The sequence below is a fragment of the Hemiscyllium ocellatum genome, chromosome 50 (genome assembly GCF_020745735.1).
Source record: "Hemiscyllium ocellatum isolate sHemOce1 chromosome 50, sHemOce1.pat.X.cur, whole genome shotgun sequence".
Lineage (NCBI taxonomy): Eukaryota > Metazoa > Chordata > Chondrichthyes > Orectolobiformes > Hemiscylliidae > Hemiscyllium > Hemiscyllium ocellatum.
In genome coordinates this window covers 1,853,502-1,866,473 of record NC_083450.1, presented here as the reverse complement: position 1 = coordinate 1,866,473, position 12,972 = coordinate 1,853,502, and the positions used below count along the sequence as shown (strand labels likewise).

General features: G+C 48.3%; 1 protein-coding gene across 1 annotated transcript in view; it reads left to right on the top strand.

The window, feature by feature from the left end:
* LOC132805634 (KH homology domain-containing protein 4-like) overlaps nucleotides 1-12,972 on the top strand; it is a 25,919-nt gene extending 12,947 nt beyond the window's left edge. The window contains exons 10-13 of the mRNA XM_060820823.1: nucleotides 1,025-1,192; nucleotides 4,645-4,754; nucleotides 6,121-6,212; nucleotides 10,433-12,972. Coding sequence (XP_060676806.1) covers nucleotides 1,025-1,192; nucleotides 4,645-4,754; nucleotides 6,121-6,212; nucleotides 10,433-10,638 — 576 coding nt within the window. The 3' untranslated portion in view covers nucleotides 10,639-12,972. The remainder of the gene's footprint in view (nucleotides 1-1,024; nucleotides 1,193-4,644; nucleotides 4,755-6,120; nucleotides 6,213-10,432) is intronic.

Below are 12,972 nucleotides of genomic sequence, written 5' to 3'. Positions count from 1 at the left end.
GATACTGGTTATACCTGGGTCAGGGCTGGGTTAGTGAGGGGGAGGTGTGTGTGTGTGTGATACTGGTTATACCTGGGTCAGGGCTGGGTTAGTGAGGGGGAGGTGTGTGTGTGTGTGATACTGGTTATACCTGGGTGTGGGCTGGGTTAGTGAGGGGGAGGTGTGTGTGATACTGGTTATACCTGGGTCAGGGCTGGGTTAGTGAGGGGGCAGGTGTGTCTGATATCTGTTATACCTGGGTCTGGGCTGGGTTAGTGAGGGGGAGGTGTGTGTGTGTGTGTGATACTGGTTATACCTGGGTCAGGGCTGGGTTAGTGAGGGGGGAGGTGTGTGATACTGGTTATACCTGGGTCAGGGCTGGGTTAGTGAGGGAGGAGTGTGTGATACTGGTTATACCTGGGTCTGGGCTGGGTTAGTGAGGGGGAGGTGTGTGTGATACTGGTTATACCTGGGTCAGGGCTGGGTTAGTGAGGGGGGGAGTGTGTGATACTGGTTATACCTGGGTCTGGGCTGGGTTAGTGAGGGGGGAGTGTGTGATACTGGTTATACCTGGGTCAGGGCTGGGTTAGTGAGGGGGGAGGAGTGTGTGATACTGGTTATACCTGGGTCTGGGCTGGGTTAGTGAGGGGGGAGGTGTGTGTGTGAGATAGTGGTTATACCTGAGTTCTGGCTGTTAGCCAGCTTTGACTCTGTGTTTCTGAGTCAGATTATTGTTCAAGCCGTCCTGTTTAGAAAGCTGCGTTTTTTTTTCTGAATGTTATATTTGTGCATGAGAGTGCTGGGAGTGTGCACTTTCCAGGGGGTGTCCGACTACTCTCAGGATGGGAGTGGTTCCTGTCTTCCCTGGTTGATGAACGATGTGCTCTGACTGTGTTGCAGCAGTAAGACTTGATCACCTCCGTCAGGGTCAGATGGATTCTGTGTGCTTCTGTGTGAGTAGGAGTGAGCTGCATTGCTGTGGCTCTTGTCATGGAGCACGTATTAATGTCATGTTTGTTCTAATTTTCATACCATTTGTGTGCAGCCAAACCCTGTGGTTGGCAGCTTCGCCACGCCATTGCCTGTGAATACACCTGCTTATGATGGGCTGATGGGTGCACCGAGACCCTCCTCTCACCTCCCACCACCTCAGGGCCACAAGAGACGCTTCACTGAAGAGAGTGAAGAGGAATCGGCGCTGCTGGGCTACCAGGTGGGAGATACGCCCTTACTCACGACAGGATTGTGAAAGGCAGCAGAACAGAAGGGGTTTTTGGGGGGGTTCAGAGTGAAGTCTGGCTGACTGTCCCCAGCCTGTATTTGTTCTCTGGCCTTCAATGCCATTAGATCCTCCAGGCCAAATTGCTTGTTAATGTTTTCTCCCACCACATGGCATCAGCTAAGTGTACTAGATTGGCTCAGTCGAAGCTCCATTCTGAAACTAGAACCTATCATCTCTGCACTTATCTCCAGTGCTGGCCTTTCAGTGAGCTGGCCTGTCAAAGGGACGCGTTATTGGACAGTTCCTAGTATGGAAAGAATCCTATCAATTCTGTCAGAGTCGGCCTTCCTGTGTATATGTGCTTCTGGGAATGGGTGTTGGGTCTCTGCCCATTCTGAAGTAGCAACAGGAAGGCAGCTTGTAACTGCCCTCTTGTTTCTCGGGTGCTCCCTGAGGCATTTTACACATTCCGTGTATTTGTACAGTATAATGTAGACGGAATTGGAGTCCCTGCTTTTGTCTGGGCTGTCCAAATTTGCCAAGAGGTATGTTGTTGAGTACCACAAGATGGCTATTCTAACTGGAGAGGTGTCACTCCGAGAGAAGGGGGCATAGAACTGTTTAGGCTTGTTCTCCCGTCAGGACAGCACTTGTGCTGAAATGCTGCATCCTTTATCAACGTAGCCAGCTTTGTATTATCCTGGAGTTCATGATGTTAAAATAAAATCACTACAAAATTATCTCCGAGATAGGAGTCATGCTTTCAATCAGGAGCTGATACATCTCCACTAGATCTGGTTCATGGACTGGACACAGAACAGTGATGAGCAATGTGCTCAGCTTCTGTTTTAATATGAGCTCAACTTAGATACAGAGTAAAGCTCTTTCTAAACTGTCACCAGCAAAAACTCCCTAAGGCAGGTATAGCACAGGGCTAGATACAAAATAAAGCTTCCTCAATACTATCCCCATCAATCATTCCCAGGACAAGGACAACATGGGGTTGGATACAGAGTGAAGCTGCCTCTACACTGTCCCCCCATCAAACACTCCCAGGACAGGGACAGCATGGGGTTAGATACAGAGTAAAGATCCCTATACACTGTCTCCCCATCAATCATTCCCAGGGACAGGGACAGCATGGGGTTAGATACAGAGTAACGCTCTCTCTACACTGTCCCCATCAAATATTTCCAGGGACAGGGACATCCTGGGGTAAGATAAGGCAATATTTCACTTAGCCTTCCTGTGATATAATGGTTTGAGATTGCTGTTTTGTTTTGTGGTCAGTGCACTTTAGGAAGTTCCCCACCTTGCTATAAAAGAAATTTGGAGAGTCTTTAGGGTAGGTATCGGTCCAGTCAGGGATAGTAGTGGGAAGTTGTGCGTGGAGGCGGAGGAGATTGGAGAGACACTAAATCAATACTTTTCGTTAGTATTCACTCAGGAACAGGACGCTGTTGCTGATGTGAATGTTGAGTCGCAAGTGATTAGAATGGATGGCCTTGAGGTATGTAGAGAAGAGGTCTGGAGAATACTGGAAAGGGTAAAAATAGATAAGTCCCCTGGGCCTGATGGCATTTATCCTAGGATCCTCTGGGAAGCAAGGGAGGAGATAGCAGAGCCATTGGCCTTGATTTTTATGTCGTCGTTGTCTACGGGAATAGTGCCAGAAGACTGGAGGATAGCGAATGTGGTTCCCTTGTTCAAGAAGGGGAGTAGGGATAGCCCTAGTAACTATAGGCCGATGAGTCTCACTTCTGTTGTGGGCAAAGTCTTAGAGAGAATTGTATGGGATAGGATTTATGAACATCTGGATAGGAATAATGTGATCAAGGATAGTCAGCATGGTTTTGTGAAGGGCAGGTCGTGCCTCACAAACCTTATTGAGTTATTTGAGAAGGTGACCAAGGAGATGGACGAGGGTAAAGCAGTAGATGCGGTGTATATGGATTTTAGCAAGGCGTTCGATAAGGTACCCCATGGTAGGCTACTGCAAAAACTACGGAGGTATGGCATTGAGGGTGCATTAGAGGTTTGGATTAGGAATTGGCTGGCTGGAAGGAGACAGAGGGTAGTAGTTGATAGTATAGGTTCATCTTGGAGTGCAGTTACTAGCGGTGTTCCGCAAGGATCTGTTTTGGGACCATTGCTGTTTGTCATTTTTATAAATGACCTAGAGGAGGGGCTAGAAGGTTGGGTGAGCAAGTTTGCGGATGACATGAAAGTCGGTGGAGTTGTGGACAGCGAAGAAGGATGTGGCAGGTTACAGCGGGATTATAGATAAGTTGCAGAGCTGGGCAGAAAGGTGGCAAATGGAGTTCAATGTAGGTAAGTGTGAAGTGATTCACTTTGGTAGGAGTAACAAGAAGATGGGGTACTGGGCTAATGGTAGGCTACTTGGTAGTGTGGATGATCAGAGGGATCTTGGTGTCCATGTACACAGATCTCTGAAAGTTGTCACCCAGGTAAATAGTGCTGTGAAGAAGGCACATGGTGTACTGGGCTTTATTGGTAGAGGAATTGAGTTCCGGAGTCCTGAGGTCATGTTGCAGTTGTATAAGACTCTGGTGCGGCCACATCTGGAGTATTGTGTGCAGTTTTGGTCGCCATACTATAGGAAGAATGTGGAGGCATTGGAACGGGTGCAGAGGAGGTTTACCAGGATGTTGCCTGGCATGGTAGGCAGATCGTATGAGGAAAGGCTGAGGCACTTGGGGCTGTTCTCATTGGAGAAGAGAAGGTTTAGGGGAGATTTGATAGAGGTGTACAAGATGATTAGGGGTTTAGACAGGGTTGACCATGAGAACCTTTTTCTGCTAATGGAGTCAGCTGTTACTAGGGGACACAGCTTTAAATTAAGGGCTGGTAGGTATAGGACAGATGTTAGGGGTAGATTCTTTACTCAGCGGGTTGAGAGTTCATGGAATGCCCTGCCAGTAGCAGTGGTGGACCCTCCCTCTTTATGGTCATTTAAGCGGGCATTGGATAGGCATATGGAGATTATTGGGCTAGTGTAGGTTAGGTGGGCTTGGATCGGCGCAACATCGAGGGCCGAAGGGCCTGTACTGCGCTGTAGTTTTCTATGTTCTATTTATACGTGAGCGGATTGTTGAGCATTGCTGAAGCTTGGGCTTCATTCAGCAGCCCAGAACGATCAGGGCTTGTGCCACTGGACTGGTCTCTGCTGAAAGATCACTGAGGTGCTGTTAGCTGCATTCATTGCCAACTGGCTTCCCAGCCCCTGCAATGACACGGGCCCAGAGTACATGGTGTGGGTTACCAGATTGTGAAATCCCAGCTCGTGCTTTGTTTCAGCTGCTGCAACTTTGAGATAGGCATAGGTTAGTGAGTATGTATTCACAACTGCAACCTAGCAACGGGATGCTGCAGTAGGAAGCATTGTTACTGCTGCTAATGCTGCTGCTTTTTTCTGCTCATAGCATGGACCCATTCATATGACTAATTTAGGTACAGGGTCCTCTCAGACCGGACGGAGTGGAGCTGGTATGATCTTCGCTGATCCCTGCGGTAGAGCCAAGGAGAGGGACAGGTGGGTTTCTTCCTGCGTTGTGTTTTATTTGAGCTACCACCAGGATACATTGTCATGGTGCCCCTCTGATACCCACTGGGTGGTGCGGTGCCAATCCCCTATTGAGTGCCTTTGTCTAACAGTTCAGCTTAGCCAGTACCCCACTATAATACCTGAGACTTTGCCTGGTTTTGTTTTTAGAAACCAGATCTCAGCCTTTTCTGAGTTCTAGCAATCAGATCTGGGCGACCTAGCCACCCCTAGATAAAATGGAGGGAATCCATAAGGACCCCTCAGCTTTGAGCATTCGGTCTGAACTGTTGATGCTTCAGTTCACCACTCCACACTCTCATGGGATGGGGCTTACAGCGTCTCATGCCCTGGTCTAATCCCTTTGTGCTCCAAGGTTAGATTCTCTGGTGTTAGAGATGGTTCCATCCTGGTAATTCAGAAGACCTTTTGTTTTGACTCTGCTGGATGGAGTGTTTAGCCTGGAGCTGTCCAGGCAGATTGCATCTTGTAAAATGTGAATGCTTGGTAGGGACATCAGGACCGATTCCAACTCTGTCTCACCTTTCCTCAAAAGGTCAGAGCTAGCCGGTCTCCCCAAACCCTGGGTATGGACCTCTGGGAGGTCAGTGTCGTTCTCGTTGGTTGGGAATGGCTCAATGTTCTAGGTAGCGGTAACTCCAAGCAGGGATCTGATCCCTGTATCCCAGGTAGCAGTAACTCCCAGCAGGGATGTGATCCCTGTATTCCAGGTAGCGGTAACTCCATGCAGAGATCTGATCCCTGTATCCCAGGTAGCGGTAACCTCACGCAGGGATCTGATCCCTGTATCCCAGGTAGTAGTAACTCCACGCAGAGATCTGATCCCTGTATCCCAGGTAGCGGTAACCTCACGCAGGGATCTGATCCCTGTATCCCAGGTAATAGTAACTCCACGCAGAGATCTGATCCCTGTATCCCAGGTAGCGGTAACCTCATGCAGGGATGTGATCCCTGTATCTCAGGTAGCGGTAACTCCACGCAGGGATCTGATCCCTGTATCCCAGGTAGCAGTAACTCCTCTCAAGATCTGATCCCTGTATCCCAGGTAGCGGTAACTCCATGCAGGGATGTGAACACTATCCTAGAGTGAGAGCTGGTGGTTGGAATTCTCTGCTCCATGTGGAGCCTCACCATGAATAGCTTTAATGGGAACTCTCTGTTGTAGTTCTATTGTTACCCCAGTACAGAATTGTCATGTTGACTTTGTGGCGATTGTTTCCATGAGTCTCCGCCTGTGAAATATGTTTGTGCTTTGTTGACTGTCCCAACGTTAGATTTTGCTATTCATGTTCTCTTCTCTCTCTCTCTCCCCCTTTTCTCTCCCCCCCGCCCCCAGGCAGCTGATGCCCCCACCACCACGACTTCTCAACGAAGGATTCGTACAGCCAGAAGATCAGTCTGGGATGTACAGACCTCCAGCGTCTCTGGGTGAGTGGGCTGCTTAGTCCCCAGCACAAGATTGCTGCAAGGTCATAGTGGGTGTGAGAGCTGGGATTTCTAAGGAGCTCTCTGTTCAGCCCCTCTCTTGAGAGGCCGCTCAATTAATTAGTAGGCCCTTTTCACCAAACCTAACTTGTCTTGCTGTCAGGACCTTAGTTCCACTTTTCTAGCCCAGTAAGGGTTTGTTCTTTGAAATGTAGACTTGGGTTCCTGAAGGGACATTATAGGAGAGGATTCTGACTGCCTCCTCTATCAATAGTGTATCTCAATGACCAGCGTTATGGCCAAAGACTCAGATTCTCCCAATCCGTTTCACCGGATCAGAGCTGACCCGGCTCCCAAACCCAACTTGGATTTTGAAAGCTGTCGGGAGTTATGGGGCCACTGCCATTTTGTTGAAAGGATATTTCTAATTTTATATTACCCTCTTAGTGAAGGAGCATTTGTATCTTCCTTCCTGATAGGGTGGCTCCAATTTCAATCTAAACTTTACCCTTAACTTGCCAACCACCAGAAATGATTCATTCTATCTGTTCCCGTTCATATTCTGACAACTTTAATCAATTCACATTAAACTGCTAAAATTTCAAGGTAAATTCAGTCCCTTTGAGGCCAAGATTCATTCTGGTGAATCTTCCAAAGGCATGGAGCCCAGGATTGCATACTGTGACTCAGGGCTCTGTATCATTGTGGTGTGGTACAGGGTATGCCTCTGTATTCCAGGTCTGTCGACATGAAGGCTTGCCCTGGATTACTGCCTGTATCTGTTCACAATTTATGGATCTGTGTCCTTGGGCCTTGTTCAGTCTCTCTGAGCCTCCACTGTTATTAACAAAGTTTGAATTGTTTTTGGTTCAAATTTGGTTGGAATCAGTTTGCTGCAATTCTGCCTATTCACTGGATCCATTGTTTTCACTTTGTCATGTCATGGTTGTATCAACACTGCTCAGAGTGCAGCTTACTGTGACATCCACAAATCTGGACAGGAGACTTCCTACCCTCCAGAGTGATTCACAGGCACCCCAACACTGATCTGTTTGGGAAACCACTTTACCTGCTAGTTTCAGAAACTACCCAATTCCCAATTTTGTTCCCTGTCACTCAACTAATTTCCAACAGTTCTCTCTGAGCAGCTCTGGCTGCTGGCTCAGTGTCAACACAGGCTATACCTGACAATGTGGAAAATTGCCCAGGTATGTCCCGTATACAAGATCCAACCCGGCCAATCACCAGCCATCAGTCCTGTCTCCATTAGTAAAGTGATGGAAGGTGCCAGCCACAGTGCTATCAAACAGCACCTTGCTCAGCAATATCCTGCTCAGTGGTGTCCAGTTTGGGTTCCCCCAGGGTCACTCAGCTCCTGACCACAATACAGCCTTGAATCAAACATGGACAGAAGAACTGAATTCCAGAGGGGAAGGGGAGAGGGACAACCCTTGATATCAAGGCTGCATTTAACTGAATGGCACCAAGGAACCCTGGCAAAACTGGAATCGATGGGGATTGGAGTGGGGGCAAACTCTCTGGTGGTCAGTGTCATACCTGGCACATGGGAAGATGGTTATAGTTGTTAAAGGTCAGTCATCTCAGCTCCACAGTATCTCTGCAGGAGTTTCTCAGGGTAGTGTCTTCGGCCCAACCATCTTCAGCTGCTTCATCAATCCCTCCATCAGAAGGTCAGAGGTGGGGATATTTGCTGATGATTGCATGATTTTCAGTGCCATTCACCCCTCCTACAGGTATTACTAATACAATGCTAATATAGCAAGATCTGCACAGTATTCAGGCTTGGGCTAACAAGTTGCAAGTAACATTAATGCCGAACAGGGCCAGGGAGTAACCATCTCCAATAAGAGAGAATTTCCACTTGACATTCAGTCTGATTGCCGTTGCTAATCCTTGACAACTGTCCTGGGGATTGACTAGGAACTGATCAAGTAAAAAGTGAGGTCTGCAGATGCTGGAGATCAGAGCTGAAAATGTGTTGCTGGTTAAAGCACAGCAGGTCAGGCAGCATCCAAGGAACAGGAAATTCGACGTTTCGGGCCAGAGCCCGATGAAGGGCTCTGGCCAGAAACGTCGAATTTCCTGTTCCTTGGATGCTGCCTGAGCTGCTGTGCTTTAACCAGCAACACATTTTCAGCTAGGAACTGATCAAGACAAGTCATATAAATACTGTGGATGCAGGAATCAGTCAGAGACTGGGAATTCTGTGTCAAGTAATTGCCTTTTGATTCCTTAACACCTTTCTACAAAGCATGAGGCGAGTGTGAGTGAGTGCTCTCCACTTGCTTGGATGAGTGCAGCTCCAACAGCACCCGAGAAATTTGGCATAATCCAAGACCTAGAAGCCCGCTTGATTGGCACCACATCCACATATGTTCCTTCCCTCCACTACTGACGCTCAGTAACAGCAGTGTGTACCGTCTACAAGATGCACTGGAGAAATTCATCGAATGTCCTTCTCAATCTGTGACCTCTACCATCTAGAAGGACAGAGGCACAGCATCGCCACCTGCAGGTTCCCAGTGCCATCTAGACTTGGAAATATTGCCATTGTTTTCAGTCAGAGTTCGAAAATTCCTGATCAGTATTGTGTGTATGCCTACGTCACAAGGATTGCAGCAGCTCACTACCACCACCTTCAGGAATGGGTGGGCAATAACTGTTCGCCCAGCCAGCGATGCCACACCACATCCCCTGAAAGAATTTAAATCTTAAACAACGGACCAACGGTTCCTTCTCCCATTCACTGTCCCACTGTCCAGTGATCCTTGGGTCAAGGAGAGAGAGGGGGTGGAAACAGCCAGAGTACCTGCTCCTGTTCACTGTCCAGTGATCCTTGGGTCAAGGAGAGAGAGGGGGTGGAAACAGCCAGAGTACCTGCTCCTGTTCACTGTCCAGTGATCCTTGGGTCAAGGAGAGGGAGGGGGGTGAAAACAGCCAGAGTACCTGCTCCTGTTCACTGTCCAGTGATCCTTGGGTCAAGGAGAGAGAGGGGGTGGAAACAGCCAGAGTACCTGCTCCTGTTCACTGTCCAGTGATCCTTGGGTCAAGGAGAGGGAGGGGGGTGAAAACAGCCAGAGTACCTGCTCCTGTTCACTGTCCAGTGATCCTTGGGTCAAGGAGAGAGAGGGGGTGGAAACAGCCAGAGTACCTGCTCCTGTTCACTGTCCAGTGATCCTTGGGTCAAGGAGAGGGAGGGGGGTGAAAACAGCCAGAGTACCTGCTCCTGTTCACTGTCCAGTGATCCTTGGGTCAAGGAGAGAGAGGGGGTGGAAACAGCCAGAGTACCTGCTCCTGTTCACTGTCCAGTGATCCTTGGGTCAAGGAGAGAGAGGGGGTGGAAACAGCCAGAGTACCTGCTCCTGTTCACTGTCCAGTGATCCTTGGGTCAAGGAGAGGGAGGGGGGTGAAAACAGCCAGAGTACCTGCTCCTGTAAACTGTCCAGTGATCCTTGGGTCAAGGAGAGAGAGAGGGGGTGGAAACAGCCAGAGTACCTGCTCCTGTAAACTGTCCAGTGATCCTTGGGTCAAGGAGAGGGAGGGGGTGGAAACAGCCAGAGTACCTGCTCCTGTAAACTGTCCAGTGATCCTTGAGAGAGTCAGCCAGGGAACTTGCTCTTGTTCACTGACTGGTGTCCAGTGTTTAGAGATGGGGAAGTAGCGAAGGAGTTATATTGAGGTACCTGATTCAGAGGAGGGGGGATAATATTGAGATACCGATTCAGTGAGGGGGCAGGTACAGAGAGACCTGATTTAGAGAGGGGGCAGGTGTCCAGGAGAAACCTGTGGTAAATGCCAGTGTGAAGCGAGAGTTTTTGTCAGTCTCATGGGTTATTTTGTAAATCTCCTCGGTCACCCAGCCCGACAAATGGCACGTTGATCACTGATGGATTGTGTTCTAACATCACCTTTTCCTTTTTTGTGTTTCTCTCTCTCTCTTTCTCTCTTTCTTTTCCATGGTTCTGCTGTTGCCGTGGCTGATGAAACATTGCTTGGCTGGCTGGCTGCTCTGTGTGTTGGACAACTGTGGCCCGTGTGCCAAACCGTCATCACGTCGACAACTACAAATGGTTCCCAATAACAAACCCTTTTTTCTTCCCGAGCTGTTTTTTTTTTGGGACGTGTGTGTGTGTTTGTGTGCGTGTTTGTGTGTGTGTATGTGTGTTTTTGTTTGTGTCTCTTGTGTTTTTGCCTATCTCTAGATCGTCTTGGGGAGCCCTCGATGAAGATGAGGAGGATGAGTGAGAGGGGATCGCGGCTTGTGTCCTACGGTGGAGATTCGTCGGATGAGGAAGAAGAACATTCCAGAAGGAGGCAGAGTATGGTGCAGGGCTGGAGTGCAGAGTGCCGGTACACACTACCTCCTCAGCGAGCCCAGCAACAGATGCCCTTCTGGATGGCACCGTAGTTGACTGGTTCTTGGAAAGTAAGGCTGGGCCCACACTCATCTGAAAGATCACGACGGCCCTCAAAGTTAATGTGAACTATTGGCGTGCAGACTGGCACAAAGACTCTTGGCTGAGTGGAACAGAACTTCTACCTGTGTGGCCATTCTGATGTGCTGCATGGTTAAGAGTGTTAGAACTTCAAACATTATGCTTTTCTTTGGGAGGGAGGGCTGGGAATGTTTACCAAGAAATTGCTTTATTCTCAAAGTTTGAAGTTGACTTCTTTTGTTTCCCTTGCGGTTTCCCAGGAGTCTCCGGGACTCGCGTAGCAATGTGAGGGTTGGTGTCTGCACATGGGATTGTTGGGTTTGTGTACCTAAGGTTGGAATCTCTCTCCTTGCCAAGAGGGAGCTGGCTCTCGGTAGGGGAATGCATCAAGCTGCACTGACTGACATTAGGGATGTACTTATCAATTTTGCCCATTAGTGTTTGATCAGAGGCCGTCACAGATTATAAAGTGGGACTGTAAATGTTGGAAAGAGAGAGAGAGACACAGAAGCTCTGGGATGAAGCTGAACGAATAACTGGAACTCTGGAGCAGTGGGCAAATTCTTGCAGCTGCGTTCCTTCTTGCTGGCTTGTTTATTCCGGGCCTTATTCCCTCTACCTATCCAGGTGTGAGTTTGTAGAGTACATTCCAACCAAAGTTGCTGCTGCCCCGCTAATGTCTGTATTGCAGGAAGCCTGCTCCTCAAACTCTCTGTCCTGCAGATAACAGCTTCTGCGTCGTGTTAGTCTGAGTGAGGTGTCCCGTACACCTCACATGAGGTACGTGGCAGCCAGCTGTCTGTGGAAGTTTGTACTGAGCCCCGTCTGTGACACAGGAAGCCAAACCCATTCCTTCCCCCCTCCTGTTCCCCAGGTTGGATCTGAACACAGCCACCATCTGGCCTGAACAGTCTCTCTTTATAGACTGTATTCCCGCTGTTTGGTAGTGCCCTGGCACAGGGCTCAGCCAAAGTTCATAAGAAATAGCAGGTGTAGGTCATGTGCCGCGGAGCCTGCTCTGTCATTTCAGTAAGGTCACAGCTGATTCATCTGTGGTCTGAATTCCACTTTCCATCCTCCCCCTGTTATCTTCCAATCCCTCTTCAATCAAAACTTTGCCTTTGAACATTTCCAAACCTCCATGCTGTGGGGAAGTGACCCAACAGCCCATTGAGAGTAGAAATTATTCTGAAACAAGAATGCCAAGTTTGAGGTTCCCTCCAAGGGGGAATATTGTCTTTGTATCTACCCCATAAATCCTGTGTTCTCATAATATCATCTCTTTCTCCTGAACTCTAATACATACAGGTCCTAACATTTCCTCATAAGTTTCACCCCTTGATGTGTCCTGATGGTCAGCTCTGCTCCTCACTGCTGGCATTTAAAGGGCCTCACAGCTGCCAGACTATTGTACACAAACCCAAGAAACTTCCTGTAGCCCTTCTTCGCAAGGTGGCTGTTTTAAGAGTTATACACAGGGACTGCTATTGTCAGCTTCTGTGTGTCTTATGCATTTCTGTCAAAATGCACCTTCCTCTCCCTACCCTGAATTAGTTCAGACTCGAGCTAACGTGTAGGGCCAAAGCCAATCTATGAACTCTGCCGAGAATGCATTGACAGCTGGGGTCTCTTCTATGAGTCAAGGGGCCTGAAATCCATTCCCTGGAGCGCACAATGTAGATTGACCCAGCAGGGGAGCAGTGAGAGGGTATTCTGTACTGTTGGACAGTCAGTACAGAGGGAACACCATGCCATTGGATTGGTCATCATTTAGATGAGATGTTAAACCTTGGGGAGTAATATTGAAGATCAGGTAATTGTCTCTGATGTCCACAGTCGACATCACGCACAACTTATCTTGCCATTGTGATCTGGCTGTGTACAAATTGGCTGCTACGTACAACATTGACCCGAGTTCCACAAGTACTTCACTGGCTGCTGGGGTAATGGACGATGCTATTGATTTGCATGTTGCCATCTGGATTTGATCCATTACCTTAGTATGGAACTTTAAACTGTAATGGATTAGGAGCAGCTGTACCTGCCTAACCCCTTTCTGTTGAGAGTTAAATTTGAGAGGAAAATGATTATAAAAGTTGTGATTTTTGAACCTGTGTGCGCTCCTCTTACCTGCATGCGTGCCCCATGCCTTCAAATGGTATTGTTGATTAAAAACCTGGGAGTTGGAATAATGAAGATTAATTTCTGGTTGTTATAGCCGTGTTGGTTATAGTCTCTCACTTTCTGTAAATATTATGACAAAGTTCTTACCTTGCCCTTTGTAAATAAAGTCAAGCTGAATATTA